This window comes from Tamandua tetradactyla, chromosome X (assembly GCF_023851605.1).
Source record: "Tamandua tetradactyla isolate mTamTet1 chromosome X, mTamTet1.pri, whole genome shotgun sequence".
NCBI lineage: Eukaryota > Metazoa > Chordata > Mammalia > Pilosa > Myrmecophagidae > Tamandua > Tamandua tetradactyla.
Window position 1 is genome coordinate 63,491,555 of NC_135353.1, and position 23,046 is coordinate 63,514,600.

Genomic DNA, 23,046 nt, shown 5'->3' on the forward strand with positions numbered 1-23,046 from the left:
TGAAAATGATGGTGTTAGTGGGCTAAACTGGACAGATTAAAGGCACATTTTGGGGAATGGGCATGGCCACGTGACTGCAATGAGACCAATGAGGGGATTAGATCGTTCCTTAGCTCCTCCCTCTTTCTCCAAGAGGCGGTTTCCTGTTCTAGAACATTCCATCGGAAGGGGAAGCTCCTCGGGTCCTCAAACCTCATGGCATGGGACAAACCATGATGAGATGACAGGGGGTACTTGATTATGAGTTCTTTATTTTCTTGGTTCTGGGTCTTTTCTACCCTCTCCTGTTTCTTCCTGCCTTCAAGTGGCTTTTAACCCCCTTAACAGAATCCCTTACGTCCAGGAGAAGGGGGAAGGGCCCGCCTTAGGTACACCCTCCCACTTCCTCCCACCCCTGCTGTCTCTGGAAATTGGAACAATCCAGCGGTAGACGCCTGGAGGGTTGGCTCGGAGGCGTTCTTTTCTGCAGGAGCTTAAGAGGAAGAGAGGTGGTGTCTATCTGGGGGCGTGGTAGGTGGGTAAAATAGGCCTACATCCCTTCTGGCTGGAGAGGCGGGGACTGGTGGGAGGTGTCCTAAGGCGGGGCTAGCCCGTCACTGGCTCATTAAAAGGGTCCGAGAGAGTGAGGGGGAAGGCAGGGAAGGGTAAGGGGCAGGCGAGGGGACAACTGGTTGATCCGTTCCCACAGGGTCAGCAAAGCCACTAAGGCCCTCAGCCATCATGGCCTTGAAACCCGACGACTCCTGTGTTGGGTTCCACCACTATGGGGTGGTGGCCTTCATCAATGAGAAAATGGCCCAGCACACAAAAGGTCCCGAATTCTACCTCGAGAATATGTCCACGACCTGGGAGGAGGTGGAGGACAAACTCGGGGCCATTTTGGAAGACAGTGCGATGTCCTCCGAGGCCAAGGAGGCCTGTGCCTGGGGTGGCCTAGCCCTGGGCATGCGCTTCGCCTGCAGGCAGGGGCAGTTACAGGGGCGCAGGGTGCAGTGGCTGCATGAGTTCTCTAGACTGCACAGATCCGCCGCGCAAGCCCTGGCCTCAGACCTGAAGGCACTCACGACACAGCAGGAGCTGGAGCGCAAGGAGGCAGCCTTCCGGCTGCAGCTAACCCAGACCAGTCTCTCGGAGGTGCGGAAGGAGCTGGACCTGCTGAGATGGAAGCTCCTCCAGGCGGTAAGATCACCCCAACTGCTTGCCGCTCCGCCCACCTCATCTCATCTCCACGCCTTCCCCCTCCCACCCCATCCCCATCTCCACGCCTCTTCCCGCCCATCCCATCCCATCCCATCTCCAAGCTTCCCCCGCCCCCAGAATGGTCTCAACCCTGCCCACTTCTCCCCAGGAGCTGAGATGTCCCCTGGAGCGGGCCGTAGGGTGGCCAGGACCGGCCACAGCTCCTGGAACTGTGATCAGAGGAGGAGAGGAGGAGGAGAAGGCGGCAGCGATGGCTCAGGAGCTGGGCCTGGAATCGGCGGTTGCTGCCACTAGTATGGCTGGTGTGGAGACTGCTGGTACTGCAGGAGGAGAAAGAGAGGAGGAGAGGGAGCTGGGTGGAGGCCTCACGCAGCTTCTAGGAGCTGTGGAGCAGAAAAATTACACCTCTGGAGGGCAGAGGGAGGAAGAGCTCAGGTCAGTGGAAACAGCCACGCCTTATTTCTCCGGGACCCTGAATCCCAGATCCATAGCCTCGCCGCCAACCCTTCCCGTCCAACTCCCTGACTCATTCACTTACTCATATGCATGCCCTTTATCACCATTCCCAGAGGCACCTACACCAACCCCACCACCATCAACTCCACCTCAGCTGCCTCCCCTTTGGGGGGGGTCTAATGCTAGCTTGTGGTCTGATGTGGGGGCCCAGGGAGCAGACCCTCAGGAATACCAAAGAGGCAGGAGAGACCCCGAAACCCATCAGCAGAGAAGACTTCCAACAGTGCGCAGGCCAGGGGATTGGGACTGCCCTTGGTGTAAAGCTGTGAATTTTTCACGGCGGGAAACCTGCTTCCGCTGCAGGAGGGGAATCTGGCTACAAAATGCTCAGTAAATACAGAAATATTAAATAAAATAGAAACATACCCCAAAAGGAAATGAATTTTCAGGGGGAAGAGGTAGAAGTAGGGGAGGGTGCCGGGAGGAGGGGGGGGAAGGGGAGGAGTGGGAAGGAGGGGGGAGTACGAGTAGGAGGAGGGAGGGAAGGTGAATGGTAGGGAAGTGGAGGGGAAAGTGGGATGGGGTGAGTCATTAGGGAGGGTGTAGATGGTGGGGGGAGGGGGGATGATATGTTTTGATGACTTCCTTTGTGTTCCAGAACATTTAGCATTCAACACCTCAGACCTGCTGCAGCTTTCTCTTTCTTCCCCACCCTAGGCAGCCATGGTTATAACAACCCACTCCTCTTCCCCCTCTTAGGCCTTAGATGATTGGGCCAGGAGTAGAAGTTTGACCTACCCTGAACCAAACAGATTTTCACAATAGAACTTAAACAGAGTCAAATTCCACTGTAAGGATGGTATTGGGCAATGAAGCAGTGGGTCATTTGGAGTTGGGGCCAGGGTCAGAATCGTGGATGTGCATATCTAGCCCTGGCCATGGGGGAGCAAACAGTGTGCTTTACAGAAGCGAGTGTCTTCTAGAATGCTAATATGATGTCCCAGGGTAGAGAGAAGAAGAGAGGAGTTGCTCCTGTGACTCCAGAGAGATGGAAAGAGTGGCTGCTGGACCATTTTCCAATTCCTCTGAGACCTGACTGTACTTCCTGAAGCAGTGCTACATGAAAATCCCCTTTGCAAACAGACCTCTTTTTCCTTAAGCTAGCTTGAGAGGGTTCCTGTGCTAGGCAAACAGATTCTTTCCAGGTCAGAAATTGGTAACAGGAGAGCAGTTGCAAATAACAGACCATCAAAGAAAATGTTAGAACTGGCTGGGGAAGTGTACCAAGGCGTGGTGGGATGTGGAGATTTCTGCATCTTAGGAGTCCCCAGGAATGAACTGCATAGGAAGCTCATTCATATTCTGAGGGTTACATCATGAGAGGCAATCAAACCAGGACTGGAGTTAACCCCAAATTTATTCTTGACTTAAATCTACATGGTAGAGATTCACCGTCTTTAAGGGAATCCCTCAGGGCTACAAACAGAGGATACCAGCAGGTGAGGCCTGCTATGGCCACACAGCCCCATGACAGGAGAATCCTCCCCAGTCCCCAGTAAGCAGAACCAGGAGCAGTCAGATCTGAACAGGGAGTTCATGCCACTGCCAAGGAGGTGAGTCAGCAACTAATGGTGCCCTGAGGGTTTGCTGTTCTAGGTCACTGACCAAAGTATGGTGCCATCCTGAGGGATTTTCCCCTGCCCCCCACCATGATAAATGTGGGAGGGAATCTGGTCATAAAGCTCTCAGTGAATTGAGAAATGTGAAATAGAAACAAAAATATATCTTAATGTCAAATCAGTTTTCAGAGAGAGACAGGGTGGGGCATGGTGTGAGTGGGAGGATGATCTCCTTCACCTCTAATGACTATAAGCTGAGACTGTAAGTTCTATCTCTGAAGACTGTAAATGTATGGTTTAGCCCACAGGTGGAAAGATGATGGTGAGGAGTCACCTGGACCAGACTGAGAGGCAACTGGCAAAGTCCTGAATAAAACATTGCCTGGGGATTGTGGACCTGGAGACTGACAAGTTTTTGTGGCCCTGGGACATCTCTGCAGCAGCTGAATGTGACTTTTGGTTGCCTCCTGATGAAGTGGGTGTGGACAGTCATTATCAGTATTAAGAGCCTGTACTTGGCAGCACCATCTTTGAGCTTGTTTATAACTCCTCTCAACCTCAGCCCTCTTAGTAGTGTAAGTCTTTGTTGGGGGCAGGGGGGTGGCTGTCCTGTGCATTGTAGGATATTTAGCAGCATCCCTAGCCTCTACCCACTAGATGCTGGTAGCACTTCCCCAGACTTGTGGCAACCAAAAATGTCCCCAGATATTGCCAAATGTCTCAGGGTTGGGGGCAAAATTTCCCCTGGAAACAGAGCTATGAGCGACTTAGGAGTAATTGAGTAATTAGTAGGAAGAGAATCTGAAGAGAAGAGGGCCACAGAGGCTAAGGGAGAAGAGAGTTTCTAGGGGAACATTTTCATCAGTGCTCAGGACTACAGACGGGTCCCGGAAGATAGGAGCTGGAAGGTAGTCACTAGGTCTGGTGTTCACTGGTGATCTTAGAGCACATCCAGGGTGTGGTGGAAACAGAAGCCAAACTGCAAGGAACTGAGGAATGAACAGAAAGTAAGGAAGTGGAGTCACTGAGGGAAGGCTCTTCTTCAAGGACTTTTGATCCTTAAAGGGAAGGAGTGAGGTGGGGTACACGGTTCCGAGAGGATTCTTCTGAGTATGGTAGAAACTTGAGCCACAGTGAAGGAGATTAGCTAAAGAAAGATGTAAAAGATTGAGGTAGATCCTGCACACTGTATTGAAGGCATGTCCACTGTGTCAGAAACTGAAAAAAAAAGTCATAAGATAGGATCCCTTTTGTTTTTTGTAATGCAAAACCCACAAAAGTTCTGTAAACGTGCATATGTATACTTGTATAATTCAAATTTACATTTGCTTTATAGTATAGATTTGTTTAAATAAGCACAGAAAATGATCTGGAGACACTAACCAAGATATTACCTAGGAAGGATGGGATCAGGGTCAGGGACTGGAAGGTTGTGGGGTGAAGAGGGTTATGGCGTGGGTGGGGTAGGGAATGCTAGGGTGGAGGGCTTTTAGTTTGTAATCATCTGTGTTGTGTAAAGTAAAATAATTAAATACAAAAATAAAACAAAAAGAGTGGATTTACTTCCTTGGAAATGGGAGGGTAAAAGGAAAGCAAACACTAATCCATGTGGTGAGGAGGTGGGAAACCAAGGGGGTTCCTCTCTGTGGGTCCGTGATGTAGACAGACAAGGCATTTGAGAATGAGTGAGGACAGAAGGTCAGGGTAGGGGAGAGGGGTTCTGGGCAATGGCACTTTGGGAAATAACTGCAAGGGCAGGGAATGAGGGAAGAAGAGAATTATCAAGCTATTCAGAGTAGAATAAGATCCAACTGAAAGAAAACTAAGGGAGAGAGCAGTGGGAACTTGGGAGGAAAAGGAAGGGAGCAATTCCAAGAGAAGCACCAGACACAACCTCTCCCATAATACAAACTGCCACCCAGTCATTACAGCAAAAACTACATGCAGAAAGGGAAAAGACAGGAAGGAAGAGCAGAAATATATATCTGACTTGTAGCAGCTTTTCATTTGCTGCTCAGCTATGGAGAAGCCGAGCACTAGTTGTGCTTTGTTTATGGGTCCAATCAGTTTGAAGTGCAATTTCTAGCAACCCAGTCTTAATGTGCAAATACCAAAGAGTAAAACAAAATCCAACTCACTTTAGGTCTTTAATTTTACAGTATGGATTACACAATGCTTGGCAGAGCAAGTGCAGCCGAGACATTGGCAAATTGCACAGCTGGAAGGACCTAAAAGAGAAAATAAAGATAAAATAATTTAAAACAAAATTTTCCAAAGTAAAAGGTTTATTTTTGCTTCTGTGTACCATGTTACAACTGATTTATCCCTTCTAAAAACCTTGGTAGGTATTCCCCATTTTACAGAAAAACTATAGCACAAAAAGTTAAATAACTTATCCACGGTCACAATAGTAGGTGCAAAACCGAGGTCATCACTAGGTCTGCCTCACTCCAAAGCCGTGTTACTATGTGCCAGACACAGAAGTAAGTGCTTCGCATACAACCAGTATCTTACCTAGTACTTAACCCAGTGACATCAGTATTGTAGTGACCATTTTGCAGACTGTTTTACTCAGACTGGTCAAGTAACTTGCCCAAGCTATATTTACTATAAAACTAATTATTGGTTATTAGCACTAACGGAAGAATAGTTGACGATAATTGAAAACCAGGAAAGCTCAATAGTAAACTCTCACCTAGTCAACATGCTTGGGAAAGGAGTATTTCAGATTAAATTTTAAAGAGAGTTTAAGTCCTCTGATAAAGGCAATAAAGGTTGTGATGGGGATTCCATCTAAGGCTGATTTTCTGGAAATCTAGAATTAACCAGAAGCCCTTTTGTGTTTCCATCAGTGTTTAATATTTCTCAAATGTAACAGTCTACTACTTTACATCTTAATATACAGCTAGATTGAAGCTGTTATTAATTAGTCAAGACCTTATAGACAAGGTCCTTCATATTCTGAGTCCATTTATCCTCTTATTCTTTCCCCCTCTAGTCCCCAATGTGACCTCTTGCTGCACCTCCCTTCTCCTCCCCCCTTGCCCCAAACACACACACTCCATGCTCCTTTCTGCCTCCAGTTTATTGCCCAAATGATGAAATACACCGATAAATGATAAGAAAGGTTAAATCAGTCCCCCAAGAGAAGCCTTATGCCCACTCTCCTGTCTTTTCCAAGGTCCCCTACACCTTAGCTGGTCTGGCAATAGGCCCAGGCACTGTCCATCTTAGCCAGAATATATGACCTATGGCATTTTCTAGATAATGCAGATCTAAGTTTTCTTTGCTGCTTTAGTAAGGTAGTCAATAAGTCAGCAGAGTTGTATTTTATAGTATACAGAGCCTATATTGTAAAAGTGGTTTTCCTAAGCTTCACTGAATTTCAGCTCTGTACCCTCTGTGAAGTTGCAGGGTCTGGTAGAAAGAGTCCAGGCTATACAGTGAGATAGACAAGAGTTTTATTCCTAGCCTTGCCCCTTACTTACCTTAAGCTCTCTGAGGCCTCAGTGATGAAGTATAGGTAGAGGAGAGTGACAGCCAATCCAATGTTAGGTTTACAACCTTTTCCAGAAGGGTCATCTACAGTAAAACAGCAGAGTCCTCAATGATAATCTTTTTTTTTTTTTTTTAACATTTTTTTATTGTTAAATATGGCATATATACCAAAAAACAATACATTTCCAAGTAACTTTTTTTTTAAGAGGGGTGTATCTATCTTTTACATGTATTTTTTTTATTAATTAAAAAAATTAACTAACAAAACATTTAGAAATCATTTCATTCTACATATGCAATCAGTAATTCTTAATATCATCACATAGATGTATGATCATCATTTCTTAGTACATATGCATCGATTTAGAAAAAGAAATAGCAAGACAACAGAAAAAGAAATAAAATGATAATATAGAGAAAAAAACTAAAAATAAAAAACAAAAAAATATATAAGAAAAAAAACAACTATAGCTCAGATGCAGCTTCATTCAGTGTTTTAACATAATTACATTACAATTAGGTAGTATTGTGCTGTCCATTTTTTTTTTTTTAGAAATCATACCATTCTACATATGCAATCAGTAATTCTTAACATCATCACATAGATGCATGATCATCGTTTCTTAGTACATTTGCATCGGTTTAGAAGAACTAGCAATATAACCGAAAAAGATACAGAATGTTAATATAGAGAAAAAAAATAAAAGTAATAATAGTAAGAACTAAACAAAACAAAACAAAACAAAACAAAAACCAATAGCTCGGATGCAGCTTCATTCAGTGTTTTAACATGATTACTTTACAATTAGGTATTATTGTGCTGTCCATTTTTGAGTTTTTGTATCTAGTCCTATTGCACAGTCTGTATCCCATCAGCTCCAATTACCCATTATCTTACCCTGTTTCTAACTCCTGCTGAACTCTGTTACCAATGACATATTCCAAGTTTATTCTCGAGTGTCGATTCACATCATTGGGACCATACAGTATTTGTCTTTTAGTTTTTGGCTAGACTCACTCAGCATAATGTTCTCTAGGTCCATCCATGTTATTACATGCTTCATAAGTTTATCCTGCCTTAAAACTGCATAATATTCCATCGTATGTATATACCACAGTTTGTTTAGCCACTCGTCTGTTGAAGGACATTTTGGCTGTTTCCATCTCTTTGCAATTGTAAATAATGCTGCTATAAACATTGGTGTGCAAATGTCCGTTTGAGTTTTTGCCCTTAATTCCTTTGAGTAAATTCCCAGCAATGGTATTGCTGGGTCGTATGGCAATTCTATATTCAGCTTTTTGAGGAACCGCCAAACTGCCTTCCACAGTGGTTGCACCATTTGACATTCCCACCAACAGTGGATAAGTGTGCCTCTTTCACCGCATCTTCTCCAGCACTTGTCATTTTCTGTTTTGTTGATAATGGCCATTCTGGTGGGTGTGAGATGATATCTCATTGTGGTTTTGATTTGCATTTCTCTAATGGCCAGGGACATTGAGCATCTCTTCATGTGTCTTTTGGCCATTTGTATTTCCTCCTCTGAGAGGTGTCTATTCAAGTCTTTTTCCCATTTTGTAATTGGGTTGGCTATCTTTTTGTTGTTGAGTTGAACAATCTCATTATAAATTCTGGATACTAGACCTTTATCTGATATGTCGTTTCCAAATATTGATTCCCATTGTGTAGACTGTCTTTCTACTTTCTTGATGAAGTTCTTTGATGCACAAAAGTGTTTAATTTTGAGGAGTTCCCATTTATTTATTTCCTTCTTCAGTGCTCTTGCTTTAGGTGTAAGGTCCATAAAACCGCCTCCAATTGTAAGATTCATAAGATATCTCCCTACATTTTCCTCTAACTGTTCTATGGTCTTAGACCTAATGTTTAGATCTTTGATCCATTTTGAGTTAACTTTTGTGTAGGGTGTGAGATATGGGTCTTCTTTCATTCTTTTGCATATGGATATCCAGTTCTCTAGGCACCATTTGTTGAAGAGACTGTTCTGTCCCAGGTGAGTTGGCTTGACTGCCTTATCAAAGATCAAATGTCCATAGATGAGAGGGTCTATATCTGAGCACTCTATTCGATTCCATTGGTCGATATATCTATCTTTATGCCAATACCATGCTGTTTTGACCACTGTGGCTTCATAATATGCCTTAAAGTCAGGCAGTGCAAGACCTCCAGCTTCGTTTTTTTTCCTCAAGATGTTTTTAGCAATTCGGGGCACCCTGCCCTTCCAGATAAATTTGCTTATTGGTTTTTCTATTTCTGAAAAATAAGTTGTTGGGATTTTGATTGGTATTGCATTGAATCTGTAAATCAATTTAGGTAGGATTGACATCTTAACTATATTTAGTCTTCCAATCCATGAACACGGTATGCCCTTCCATCTATTTAGGTCTTCTGTGATTTCTTTTAGCAGTTTTTTGTAGTTTTCTTTATATAGGTTTTTTGGCTCTTTAGTTAAATTTATTCCTAGGTATTTTATTCTTTTAGTTGCAATTGTAAATGGGATTCGTTTCTTGATTTCCCCCTCCGCTTGTTCATTGCTAGTGTATAGAAATGCTACAGATTTTTGAATGTTGATCTTGTAACCTGCTACTTTGCTGTACTCATTTATTAGCTCTAGTAGTTTTGTTGTGGATTTTTCTGGGTTTTCGACGTATAGTATCATATCGTCTGCAAACAGTGATAGTTTTACTTCTTCCTTTCCTATTTTGATGCCTTGTATTTCTTTTTCTTGTCTAATTGCTCTGGCTAGAACCTCCAACACAATGTTGAATAATAGTGGTGATAGTGGACATCCTTGTCTTGTTCCTGATCTTAGGGGGAAAGTTTTCAATTTTTCCCCATTGAGGATGATATTAGCTGTGGGTTTTTCATATATTCCCTTTATCATTTTAAGGAAGTTCCCTTGTATTCCTATCCTTTGAAGTGTTTTCAACAGGAAAGGATGTCGAATCTTGTCAAATGCCTTCTCTGCATCAATTGAGATGATCATGTGATTTTTCTGCTTTGATTTGTTGATATGGTGTATTACATTAATTGGTTTTCTTATGTTGAACCATCCTTGCATACCTGGGATGAATCCTACTTCGTCATGATGTATAATTCTTTTAATGTGTTGTTGGATACGATTTGCTAGAATTTTATTGAGGATTTTTGCATCTATATTCATTAGAGAGATTGGCCTGTAGTTTTCTTTTTTTGTAATATCTTTCCCTGGTTTTGGTATGAGGGTGATGTTGGCTTCACAGAATGAATTAGGTAGTTTTCACTCCACTTCGATTTTTTTGAAGAGTTTGAGGAGAGTTGGTACTAATTCTTTCTGGGATGTTTGATAGAACTCACATGTGAAGCCGTCTGGTCCTGGGCTTTTCTTTTTAGGAAGCTTTTGAATGGCTGATTCAATTTCTTTACTTGTGATTGGTTTGTTGAGGTCATCTATGTCTTCTTGAGTCAAAGTTGGTTGTTCATGTCTTTCCAGGAACCCGTCCATTTCATCTAAATTGTTGTATTTATTAGCGTAAAGTTGTTCATAGTATCCTGTTATTACCTCCTTTATTTCTGTGAGGTCAGTAGTTATGTCTCCTCTTCCATTTCTGATCTTATTTATTTGCATCCTCTCTCTTCTTCTTTTTGTCAATCTTGCTAAGGGCCCATCAATCTTATTGATTTTCTCATAGAACCAACTTCTGGCCTTATTGATTTTCTCTATTGTTTTCATGTTTTCAATTTCATTTATTTCTGCTCTAATCTTTGTTATTTCTTTCCTTTTGCTTGCTTTGGGGTTAGTTTGCTGTTCTTTCTCCAGTTCTTCCAAGTGGACAGTTAATTCCTGCATTTTTGCCTTTTCTTCTTTTCTGATATAGGCATTGAGGGCACTAAATTTCCCTCTTAGCACTGCCTTTGCTGCGTCCCATAGGTTTTGATATGTTGTGTTTTTGTTTTCATTCACGTTGAGATATTTACTAATTTCTCTTGCAATTTCTTCCTTGACCCACTCATTGTTTAAGAGTGTGTTGTTGAGCCTCCACGTATTTGTGAATTTTCTGGCACTCCACCTATTATTGATTTCCAACTTCATTCCTTTATGATCCGAGAAAGTGTTGTGTATGATTTCAATCTTTTTAAATTTGTTAAGACTTGCTTTGTGACCCAGCATATGGTCTATCTTTGAGAATGATCCATGAGCACTTGAGAAAAAGGTGTATCCTGCTGTTGTGGGATGTAATGTCCTATAAGTGTCTGTTAAGTCTAGCTCATTTATAGTAATATTCAGATTCTCTATTTCTTTATTGATCCTCTGTCTAGATGTTCTGTCCATTGATGAGAGTGGTGAATTGAAGTCTCCAACTATTATGGTATATGTGTCTATTTCCCTTTTCAGTGTTTGCAGTGTATCCTCACGTATTTTGGGACATTCTGGTTCGGTGCATAAATATTTATGATTGTTATGTCTTCTTGTTTAATTGTTCCTTTTATTAGTAGATAGTGTCCTTCTTTGTCTCTTTTAACTGTTTTACATTTGAAGTCTAATTTGTTGGATATTAGTATAGCTACTCCTGCTCTTTTCTGGTTGTTATTTGCATGAAATATCTTTTCCCAACCTTTCACTTTCAACCTATGTTTATCTTTGGGTCTAAGATGTGTTTCCTGTAGACAGCATATAGAAGGATCCTGTTTTTTAATCCATTCTGCCAGTCTATGTCTTTTGATTGGTGAATTCAGTCCATTAACATTTAGTGTTATTACTGTTTGGATAATATTTTCCTCTACCATCTTGCCTTTTGTATTATATATATCATATCTGATTTTCCTTCTTTCTACACTCTTCTCCATACCTCTCTCTTCTGTCTTTTCGTATCTGACTCTAGTGCTCCCTTTAGTGTTTCTTGCAGAGCTGGTCTCTTGGTCACAAATTCTCTCAGTGACTTTTTGTCTGAAAATATTAATTTCTCCCTCATTTTTGAAGGACAATTTTGCTGGATATAGGAGTCTTGGTTGGCAGTTTTTCTCTTTTAGTAATTTAAATATATCATCCCACTGTCTTCTAGCTTCCATGGTTTCTGCTGAGAAATCTACACATAGTCTTATTGGGTTTCCCTTGTATGTGATGGATTGTTTTTCTCTTGCTGCTTTCAAGATCCTCTCTTTCTCTTTGACCTCTGACATTCTAACTAGTAAGTGTCTTGGAGAACGCCTATTTGGGTCTATTCTCTTTGGGGTGGGCGGCACTTCTTGGATCTGTAATTTTAGGTCTTTCATAAGAGTTGGGAAATTTTCAGTGATAATTTCTTCCATTAGTTTTTCTCCTCCTTTTCCCTTCTCTTCTCCTTCTGGGACACCCACAACACGTATATTTGTGCGGTTCATATTGTCCTTGAGTTCCCTGATCCCCTGTTCAAATTTTTCCATTCTTTTCCCGATAGTTTCTGTTTCTTTTTCGAATTCAGATGTTCCATCCTCCAAATCACTAATTCTATCTTCTGTCTCTTTAAATCTCTCATTGTAGGTATCCATTGTTTTTTCCATCTTTTCTACTTTATCCTTCACTTCCATAAGTTCTGTGATTTGTTTTTTCAGTTTTTCTATTTCTTCTTTATGTTCAGCCCATGTCCTCTTCATGTCCTCCCTCAATTTATCGATTTCATTTTTGAAGAGGTTTTCCATTTCTGTTCGTATAGTCAGCATTAGTTGTCTCAGCTCTTGCATCTCATTTGAACTATTGGTTTGTTCCTTTGACTAGGCCATATTCTCAATCTTCTGAGCGTGGACAGTTATCTTCTGCTGCTGGCGTCTGGGCATTTAGTCAGATTTCCCTGGGTGTCGGACCCAACAAGGTTGTAAGATTTTTCTGTGAAATCTCTGGGTTCTGTTTTTCTTATCCTGCCCAGTAGGTGGCGCTCGTGGCACAAGTTTGTCTGCGGGTCCCACCAGTAAAAGGTGCTGTGGGTCCTTTAACTTTGGAAAACTCTCGCCGTCTGGGAGATTCGCTAGCCGAAGCAGCTTGGAAGAGTGCCAGCCGGCCCAGGGTCCGAACGCGGGGAGGGTCGCTGGCTGCCGCAGCTTGGGAAAGCGCCCGTCCGAATTTCCTAGTCGGCCCGGGGCGCCAAGCTTGCCGGGAGGGCGCCAGCTGCAGCAGCCCGCCCGGGAGAGTGCACGTTCCCGGGGAGTCACGGGTTTGGAAGGGGCCCCCCCCGTCGCCGTTCTCCGCGGCCTGGGGATTTCCGATCCAATTCTCTCAGTTGGTCCGGGGGGCCATGCGTGGTGTGGGCGCCAGCCGCTGTGGTTTGAGGGGACTGCCTGTCCAATTCTCCCAGCCGGCCCGGGGAGGGGGAAGGGAGTGACTCCGGCCGCTTGCCGCCCCGCCCGGTGAAGCCTGCGCCCCTCGGCGATCTCACCAGAGCGGGTTCTCTCAGCCAGCCAGCCGTTCCAGGATGGGATACGCTGTCTTTTTTATCTCTGTGATGGCTTTGGGAGCTGTTCTGTATCATTTCTACTCCCCTAGTAGCTGTCCTGGAGGAGAAACTAAGATCCGCGCGTCTTACTAAGCTGCCATCTTCTCCGGAAGTCCCCCCTCAATGATAATCTTGATGACCTTACATGCACATAACACTTCATATATCAAGTACATTCGCAGAGTGAACATGAAGATTATCTCTCTCTGTCTCTCTTTCTCTCTCATAGCGGCTAGCACAGTGCCTGGGATATAGTAAGTGCTCAAAAATATTAGCTTGTCCTCAGTTTCTACCTAGGCCAGTGGTCATTACATGATAGATATTCAAAGAATCCTTCCTGTCTTGACTGACATAAAATCTGTAAAACTGAAATGATTAGTTTTATTTATTGACAATGTTATAAATGATTATGTGCCTGAATACATGAAATGAACAAGAAGGCCCATTGTTTCTGAAGGCCAAAAAAGTAGAGGAAAGACATGAATATACTCACTGATTAAGTGTCACGCCTGTTGACATGAATGCTGAGGCTCGCTCTTCCTCCTCAAATCCAAGTAGGTGCTGACACTTCAGAGACACTGACAGCTGACTCTAACTGCTTTTGACACAGAATGACATAGTCAGAACGTCCATTTTTGTATAGGTAGGCTGAAGCAGAATAATTGACTGTAAATCATCAATTATCCTTTATGCATATTCTTCTTCCTGAATTTCATACAAACAATGAAACAAATCCATTGGCTCAATCTGTAACCTAGAAGATTTATCCTTTATTTCTCTTTCAGTCCACTTCAGTAACTCCTCTTGAAGCCCTGGAGAGACTTTTCTCCCAAAAGTAGTTTCCACATCCTTTCCTTTTCCTTTATGTAAGAGATCAAATAAGAATTGTTTTGTTAGTGATGAAAAACCTTTTCCATATTGTTGGAATAGTTCTTGCCATGTTTTCCTCACTTGATCAAAAAACATCCAGCTACTGTCATTCTTCAGAGCACAGAACATGGCAGTCAAGAACTCCTGGAAACTGAAGTGAAGGAAAGTGTAGACATTGACATGTCCTTCAGCTTTTTTCAAAAAGTAATTGAGAAACACGCAGTTGGTATCATACACTCTTATCCCATGTCTTCTAAGGTCACTGACTTCAAACAAGACCCGCTGGTTCTGCAGCTTCTCTGCAGCCAAAAAGCAGAGGCCCCACAGACCACTTTGTCCCTTCTACACTGAGATACCTTTCAGGGTTCTGAGGCACTTAGAAAAGTAGAACAGGTACACATCAGTCATGGTCTGAAGGGACCTCATAAGACTATTGTCACCATCTCCTTGTGACTGCAGGACACTGCATATCATCCAGGAGACGATGGAAAGATAAGATAAAATGTCACGGTCTTTACTTTCGTGCAGACTACAGAAAACTCTCATTGCTACATTAGCACTTGAAAATTGACTTAAGAATTAAGCTCTCTTTTCAGCATCTGTAAACCATAGGATCTCTGCCTGCATAGGTTGTTTTAACAGAGAGTGTAGCTTCTTCATGGCTGTAGGCCTGGTAGTTGTCAGGAGGGAGAATTCAGGAATAGTTTTTTCCTCACAAAACTGCACAAGAGAGTTTCTACTGGCTTCTTCTCCTGGGGGTTGGCACTAAGATCCTCTTCCTGGTCACTTACAGGATACTACAACTCAGGAAATCCATCAAGAATGATCAGAACCTTCTCTGGATATGCCAGAATAATATCCCAGATTGGTCTGTTTGTATCTTGGAAAGTGTTAGTGATCAAGTCAGCAGCACTAAGTTTAGAAATATGGCTTATTTCTCTGTAATTTAAGTATATGAGATAGTCAAACCTGCCTGGAGTAACCATTTCTGCTGCCCAGTCAAACACGAACTTGTGCACCACAGCTGTTTTCCCAATTCCAGCACATCCTTGAATCACTACAGTTCGGGATGAGCTGGAGCCCTCTTCCTCAGGATCAAATACATGTTCCATCTCAATAAAACAATTTTGTTGAGGAATTCCGCAAGGCGTCTTTTCTGATATGTCATGCTCCTTTACAAGAAGCAGTCGTGATTCTATATGTTTGCCATGATGATAATATTTATTGACTCCTATTTTTAGGTATTTTTCTTTTAGATATTTTCTAAATACTTCTTGATAATCTAATAAGGTGACATCAAGAATTAGTAATCACAGAATCCTAGACAATAATATCCACAACAACTACAACTTAACACCACTATCACCAACAACGCCCTGGATGTCTCACAGGTTCCTTAAACTTCACATGTCTAAGCCTGGACTCTTGATTTCAAAGCCCATACCCCCCCCAACCCCCCCAAAAAAACACTCCTTAGACATCTCATCTCAGTTAAATAGTGCTACTCAACTTGCTGGAAAAAGTGTTGGGAGTCATTATTTCTCTTTTCCTTCAATCCTCCACTTCTAGTCAATTAGCAAAACCTATCATTTGCACCTCTAAAATAACCTCACATCCATCTATTCATCACTATGTTCTCAAATATCACTCAAATCCAAGGCCCTTTTAACTCTCTTGGACTGCTGAAACAGTCTCTTATTCTTTTTCTCTTGCCCATATAATGGCTCCTCCCCACACAGTAATCAATGGGATCCTTGAAAACTATCAATTGGGGCCCCAACCAAGGTGGTGGAGTGAGAAGCTTCAGGGCTCCATAACCCCACAGAAGCTTTGAATAACCAGTAAGAACTGACAGAAACAGCTTTCTTAAAACTCCAGAAAACAGTTAAAGGATTGAAGTAACAGGGTGAATGCTGAATCAAGTAAAAGGCAACTTAAAAAGAAGTGGGATATTGTGGTATCCTGCCGGCCCCTCCCTCACCCCTCACTGGCTCAGTGTGGAGCCTGCCCATGCTCCCAGTGTGGATCCCTGGTTCTGGTTCCAGTGGGAGGAGAGTTACTTGTGTATATACTGGGAGCACAGATGTCTAGCTCAATTTTTGGTGGATTGAACTAGGACACTCACTGCAGGCACCATCCCTGAACTTGTCCTGCATGACGAGTCAGCTCACAGAGCACTCCTACAGAATGCTATAGGAGAGCAATCAAGTTGTGGTTGCTTAGGTAAGAGATTGCTGGTTGTAAGATATACACACCATGAGGAAACTTTCACTTGGAAGAGGGGACATTCATATCCATGTAAATGGGGAAATTCCTAGAGCCACATATGCATGCCTAAGACAAGACATATGTGCAGAAAATCAGGCAGGTCCCTATGCTTTGGCCTCAGGCAATTCTGTAAACCCACTGCATGGATAATCTCTGAAGGAGATCTGTGAAGATGGCAAAAAGTGTTTTCCTTCTTTTTTCTTGTTAGATCTTTGCATTCAAGGAAATCTCTGTCATAACACTAGCTGCATGCAAGCATAAGGGACAGATGCCTCAGAGTCTAAATTGCAGCAATAACACATTAAAATATCTAAAGATCCAGGTTTCAACAAAGGAGTATAAAACATACAAAGAAATAAGATATCCAAGCAAAGGAAAAAATTAAATTTGAATTTGAAAAAGAGAAAAAAAGTCAATTGTGATGATAAATGCATAGCTATATGATGATATTATGAACCATTGATTGTGAACTTTGGGTGATTACATGGTATGTGAATATATAATATATATCAATAAAAAAAGAATTCACACACACACACACACACACACACACACACACAATAGAATATGAAACCACCAATGAGGAGAACTGGAACTGGGACATACCAGATGAAGACTTTTAAAAAATATTCCTAGTGCTCGCTTCAGCAGCACATATACTAAAATTGGAACGATACAGAAAAAATTAGCATGGACCCTGCACAAGGATAACATGCAAATTTATGAAGCGTTCCATATTTTAAAAAGAAAAACAAATGCTCATGAAGTATGTTTAAAGAGCTAAAGGAAAACATAGGCAAAGAACTAAAGGAGATTAGGAAAACAACAGATGAACACAAAGACACTATCAATAGAGATGTGGAAATTAGGAAAAAGAACCAAACAGAGCTGAAGACCACAGTAACAAAAATTAAAAATTCCCTAGAGGAATTCAGCAGCACATTGGATCCGGAAGAAAAAACATCGATGCACTTAGAGATAAGACAATTGAAATCATTGAGCATGAGGAGCAGGACGATTAAAGAATATAGAAAAGTGAGCAGAAAAAAAATGTGAATAGAGTCTGAAGAACCTGTGGGACACAAAAAAGCATACCAATATACTCATTATGGGAGTCCCAGAAGGAGAAGAAAGAAAGAAAGGAGAAGAGAGAACATTTAAAAAAATAATGGCTGAAAACTTCCCCAATTTAATGAAAAACAAGAACATATACATCCAAGATGCTTAACGAACTCCAGTCAGGGTAAATCCAAATGGACCCATCTGCTACATATTAAAAACAAACTACTGAATGCCAAAGATAAAGAGAGAATTCTGAAAGCCACAAGAGAGAAGCAATATGATACACAAGGAAGCTTCAGTAAGATTAAATGTTGATTTCTCACAGGAAACCGTGGAGATGAGAAGGCAGTGAGATGATATACTGAAGTATGCTAGAGGGAAAAAATTGGCTACCAAGAATTGTTTATCTGGCAAGTGTCCTTCAAAAATGAGGGACAGGCCTCTCGCCTTTCTCATATCTGTTTTGTGAGCGTGCCCGCATGTCCTCTCACATGTGTTCTCAATACATTTTCTTCCTGCTTACTCTAAAAAAAATAATAATAATAATAAATAAGGGAGAGATTAACGCATTCCCAGAGAAACGAAAACTGAGGGAGTTTATCAACCTTAGATCAAAAAGAGATGGTAGAGAATTCTGCAGGTTGAAAGGAAAGGACACTACACAATAGATTGAAGACCACCAATGAGGGTAATAACATGGGTAATTATAAAGCCAGTGTATTCTTGGTGTATAACTCCACTTTTTACTTCCTACAGGATCTAAAAGGCAAATGCATAAAATGTAATGATAAATCAGTGGTTTGGGACTCCTAAACATGTAATTTGTTGCAAGATCTATATACAGGTGGGGGGGGTGGAAGGATATAGGACATAGTTTGTGTATACCATTGTAGTTAAGTTGGTGTCAAAGCAAACGAGATTGTTATAATTTAGGATGTCAAATTTAAGCCCGATGGTAACTACAAAGAAAATATCACAGAAAATGTAAGTTCATAGACACAGAAATTAGAGTACAGGCTGCCAAGGGCTGAGAACAGGGGAATAGGGATTTAATGCATAGTGGGTATAGGCTTTCTGTTTGGGGAGATGGAAAAGTTTTAGTAGTAGAAGTTGATAAGGGTGATGCAACAGTGTGAATGTGATTAATCCTGCTGAATGGTATGCTTGGGAGTCGTTGAGTTGGGAGAGTTTATGTTGTATATATGTCCCCACGATAAAAAAAAGAGCAACTAAAGAGATGATGAAAAGTAAATGCAATATGGGGTCCTTGATGAGATCTATAAAAGGAGTTGAGAAGAGGCTCAAAAGAACAATATTGGGACATATGAAAAAATTGGAATTTTTTCTGTAAATTCATAAAGACTGTAAAATTCATATCAACGTTTAATTTCTTGAACTAGATAAATGCACTTAAAGTGGTTACATACATGAATATTCTTGTTCTTAGGAAATATACACAGCAGCATTAAGTGTTCAGGGAGAGTAAAGTACACAAATTACACTCAAGTGTTCAGAAAATGGGTTGAAAGATAGCGATAGATAGATACACGTAGATAGATGGATAGACAAATAGTTGGATAGATAGATTGATATGGCCAATTTGGCAATATGTTAAAATTGGTGGATCTGGGTATCGGGGTAGGGGGAAAGGGTATGTTAGAGTTCTTTATATGGTGTTTGTATTATTTTACAATTGTCCTGTAAGTTTGAAAGTTTTTCAAAATAAAAGTAAAAAAAATCAATTGGTTCATATCAATGCTCTGCCCAAATCTCTTCAAGAGCTTTCTACTGCACTTGGTATAAAATCCAATATCCTTATCTTATCATGGAAGGTGTTAAATGACCTGGACCCTACCTAACTCACCAGCCTCATTTCTTATAACTCTCCTCTTCACTCCCTACACTAAAACCATACTGGCCTACTTAGAGTTTCTCAGAAACCTCACATTCTTTCCTACTTCAGGGCCTTTGTACTAGCTACGCTCTCTGCCTAGAACACTCTTCCTCTTATTGTTCTCACTGATAGCTCATTCTCAGCCTTCAGATCTCAACATAAACATGACTCCGTAGAAGACCACTTGCCTGACCACCCAATTTAAAGCATATCCTCTCTACTATTCCCCATCCTAGCTCCCTATTTTTCCCTTCACAGTACTTATCACAATTTATAACTGTCTTGTTTGCTTGCTTACTTCTTCATTGTCTGTTTTGTCCAGTATAGTCTGCATGAATACAGGGACTTCATCTGCCTTCTTCAACATAGTTACTTGAATATCCAGCATGGTGCCTGCACATAGAAAGCACTCAACGTATATTTGTTGATTATGACTATAAATGTTTTTTTAATTAAAAGCAAGATATTTGTTACTGCCTGCTCTGTGGCAGATACTATATTAGGCCCTTTGCATACATTATCTGAATTAATTCCCACACTCATGAAGTACATATTATCCACAGTTTGTAGTCGAAGGAACTGAAGCATATAACCAGTGCCACAGATAGATCCAGCTGTGGATCTATCTGTGCAGTCACATAGATCCCCCATGCTCAGAATGGCTCCATGTTTGGTTTAATGCTTTGCTGTGGTTGTCCTGAAATTCTTAATAATTTGTGAACAGTCACACATTTTCATTCTGCACTGTATCCTGCAAATTATATAGCCGGTTCTGTTCATAGCATTAGGTTATTTGTCATGATTTGACAGCTAGTAAGTGGCAGAGCTGTTATTTAGACTCAGGTTTGTCTGAAGCCATGATCTATCTATGTGCTTAAACATGATATTAAATAGTTTTTCTCCTTCTGCAACCAGAATAAATTTAACACAAGCTTAAATCTTCTGTTAAGTGAATGTCTAAGCCAACATTTCCCAAGTAAGTGTTTCTAGTCCCAAACAGTGTACTTTATTCTGCACGATATAAATAGGAGAGCAGTGAGAAATGTGTTCTGTGGTTAAATAAGTTAGGGGAATGCACACTCTATCCCCTTTGAGAGTTCCTCAATGCGTGTTAGCATATGAAAGGCTCAGCGATGTCCTACAGCAAAATAAGCCATTTAACTTTGTTTAATCTAGCATTTTCTGGTCTTAAATGACTACAGAACCCTTTTCTAAAAGTACAATTACTAACTGCTAGAAAGATGCTTTCTGTAAAATTCAGCTGTAGAAATGCTGATCTAGATCAGGGTCAGGAAAGTTTGTAAACAGTTTAGACTTTCGAAGCCATTTGGTCTCTGTTGCAATCACTCAACTCTGCCACCATAGCACAAAAGCAATCATAACCAATATGTTAGTGAGTGGACCTGGCTGTGTTTCAGTAAAACCTAATTTACAAAACAGGTCACTGGTCTGATTTGGCCCACTAAATCATTCCAGAAGCAGACTTGTGTATTAAGATCATGAAGTTCTATATCTGGAGGCTTGACCACCATCACCATCGGTCCACCCAGCATTCAAATATCCTGATGGTGCTATGAAGTCCTATTTTTTAGGACAGTTTTGGGCTTTATTGATATTGCCCAAAAAATCAATGATTATTGCCCCAATGGACATGGGGAGGAAACGCAATTGGAGTAGGGATAAGCAGTTGGATTCATGGGAAACACTATTTCCAAAACAGAAAAAGGGGATAAAACAAAAAGGTATCTACCTGCAAGCTCCTTCTGTGAAAATGAAGCCAGAGAATTTGAAGCGACTGTGGGAGGAAAAGAGCTGTAGTTAAGAATAGCACAAAATACACCTTCACATAGAAATAGGAAATAGACAGAAGTTTTGTCACACTGTTACAGAGACATTCATGCTGTTCCCCTAAACAAACAAACAAACAAGCAAAAAACAAGGAAGAAATTAAGACACATCACTGACACCCATTCTAACTTACCCACAAAGGTATTTTACAGCTAATGTCTAACATAAAATGAAACATAAGAACTCCCTGACCCCACATATTTAGGGTGTGAACATTTTAATTTATATGGTCAATAAAGAAAATTTTAGGTATGAACTTAAAAGTGCATACATTATTTGAAGTGATTGTCTTCTGGCATTTTGCTTTCCATTGAATATTAAGCTAATATTAAAGCTTCTGCTGAGTCTAATTTATTAAAGGGAAAGAATCAGGCATTGCTGAATATTCATTTCATCAGGTATATATAACAACCTACATTCAAATATAGATATACACACACCCTCAGTTTCAATGCTTACACATACAGGTAGATAGAAATACATGAGCAGCACTTATGCACACATAACACGATATTCCTACAGCTTTTTCCTACTGGCACACCTTTAACAGCAAAGAATGAGAGGTTTCTGGGGAAGATGGTGGAGTAGGGAGTTATAGGACTCAGTCTTCCCACCAAAACAACTATTAAACAGGCAGGAACTGTCTGAAACAACTACTTTGAAAATTCAGAGGCCAGAAGAACATTGTTCAGCATCGGGGGAAGAGCAAGAGGAAGAGGCAGATAAACTATGGTAAACAATTATAAAGAACTGTAAATTTCTCTCTCTGTGCAATGGCTACTGGCACCCATGCCCACATTTCACAGCAGTCCCGGGCTCGCTGCTGGGACAGAAAGGGACATAAAAATACTCTTCCCTAAAGAAAAGGGGTGTGTGTGGCTGATCACTGATCACAGCGTTTGATTACCAAATTCAGATCTCTGGTTCCCACCTCTAAGGGCAGCTACCATTTCAACATGCCGTGAACAAAGGCACAACAGCCATTGTTTCAACCCTCACTTCAGGGCTCTGGGGGCCAGTTAGCTGGAGGGCTGCATTTGTTGGGGAAGCCAGAAAAGCTCAGCTCAGGGACACTATCGGAGAAACTTTTGGAGCCCTTCCTGATACCCTCCTGGGCCACTATGGAGGTGTTCTGTGCCCCCTTCATTGGGTCTCTGGCCCTATTTTGGCTGGGAAAGACTAACTTGGAAAATTCCTTTCTGGAATGACCCTCTTCCCAGAATTATCCCTCCAGGAAAAAGCATCGTGGGACAATGAAAGGAATATAAAAACTATAGAAGCACACAGTCTGGAACAAAGGCCTGGTGGCATCAAATGCCCAAGGAAGAGAGGTCTGTCTCCTGGGAAACAGAGGGAACAACCAAACTCCTGTATACAGGGAAACTCTGACACAACCAGTAAGCAAAAGCCCACGACAAGACAGAGGTCCAGAAAGAAAGGGGAAAACCCTGCAAACTGCATGCACCTTCGGCAGACCTTACTGATAGTGGGGGAAAGCTCAAGAAAATATATCTTATCACCAGCTGGTTACAAAACCACAAAACAGACATCTCAGGGAGTAAATCCCAGAGTTAACATTTTAAAATACTAAAAAATACAATGTGCAACAAAAAAGTACAAGACAAAAAAAAAAGAAGAGGTAATGTGGTCCATCTAAAGGAAGAGGATAAAAATATAGAAAACACCAATGAAGAAGAAAATGTGCATATATCAAAAAAAGCCTTTTAAAAATGATCTTAACAATGCTCAAGAAGGGAGGAGCGATGGGCTTAATGGCAGAATTCTCACCTACCATGCCGGAGACCCGGGTTCGATACCTGGCACCTGCCCATGCAAAAAAATAAAAATAAAATTAATTAATTAATTAAT

At 41.4% G+C, this 23,046-nt stretch overlaps 2 protein-coding genes, 1 non-coding gene and 1 pseudogene across 7 annotated transcripts in view; 2 read left to right on the top strand and 2 right to left on the bottom strand.

Moving 5' to 3' along the window:
* LOC143671857 (ribonuclease inhibitor-like) overlaps positions 1-15,217 on the bottom strand; it is a 29,181-nt pseudogene extending 13,964 nt beyond the window's left edge. Inside the window, exons 1-4 of the transcript XR_013169636.1 lie at positions 15,079-15,217; positions 14,187-14,404; positions 13,729-13,826; positions 5,414-5,503 (exon numbers count right to left, since the gene is read on the bottom strand). The product of XR_013169636.1 is annotated as a ribonuclease inhibitor-like (transcript). The remainder of the gene's footprint in view (positions 1-5,413; positions 5,504-13,728; positions 13,827-14,186; positions 14,405-15,078) is intronic.
* On the top strand, positions 432-2,137 carry TEX13B (testis expressed 13B). Of its 3 annotated transcripts, none has more exons than XM_077146089.1 (3): positions 432-514; positions 689-1,179; positions 1,349-2,137. In XM_077146089.1, exons 2-3 carry the CDS (start codon positions 721-723, stop codon positions 2,048-2,050), a joined length of 1,161 nt encoding a protein of 386 aa, XP_077002204.1. In that variant the 5' UTR covers positions 432-514; positions 689-720; the 3' UTR covers positions 2,051-2,137. The 3 variants fall into 3 exon arrangements, with proteins under 3 accessions (XP_077002204.1, XP_077002205.1, XP_077002206.1); XM_077146090.1 differs by having other exon boundaries at positions 448-510; XM_077146091.1 differs by lacking the exon at positions 432-514 and having other exon boundaries at positions 595-1,179.
* Positions 13,847-23,046, bottom strand: part of LOC143671124 (uncharacterized) — a 57,580-nt gene continuing 48,380 nt past the window's right edge. For both annotated transcript variants that reach the window (XM_077146093.1, XM_077146092.1), the window contains 4 exons: positions 22,970-23,001; positions 21,080-21,124; positions 19,628-19,722; positions 13,847-15,387 (listed from right to left, as the gene is read on the bottom strand). In XM_077146093.1, coding sequence (XP_077002208.1) covers positions 19,677-19,722; positions 21,080-21,124; positions 22,970-23,001 — 123 coding nt within the window. In that variant the 3' untranslated portion in view covers positions 13,847-15,387; positions 19,628-19,676. The remainder of the gene's footprint in view (positions 15,388-19,627; positions 19,723-21,079; positions 21,125-22,969; positions 23,002-23,046) is intronic.
* Positions 17,009-17,115, top strand: LOC143672261 (U6 spliceosomal RNA). The gene has a single exon (XR_013169731.1). It is a non-coding gene; the product is annotated as a U6 spliceosomal RNA (small nuclear RNA).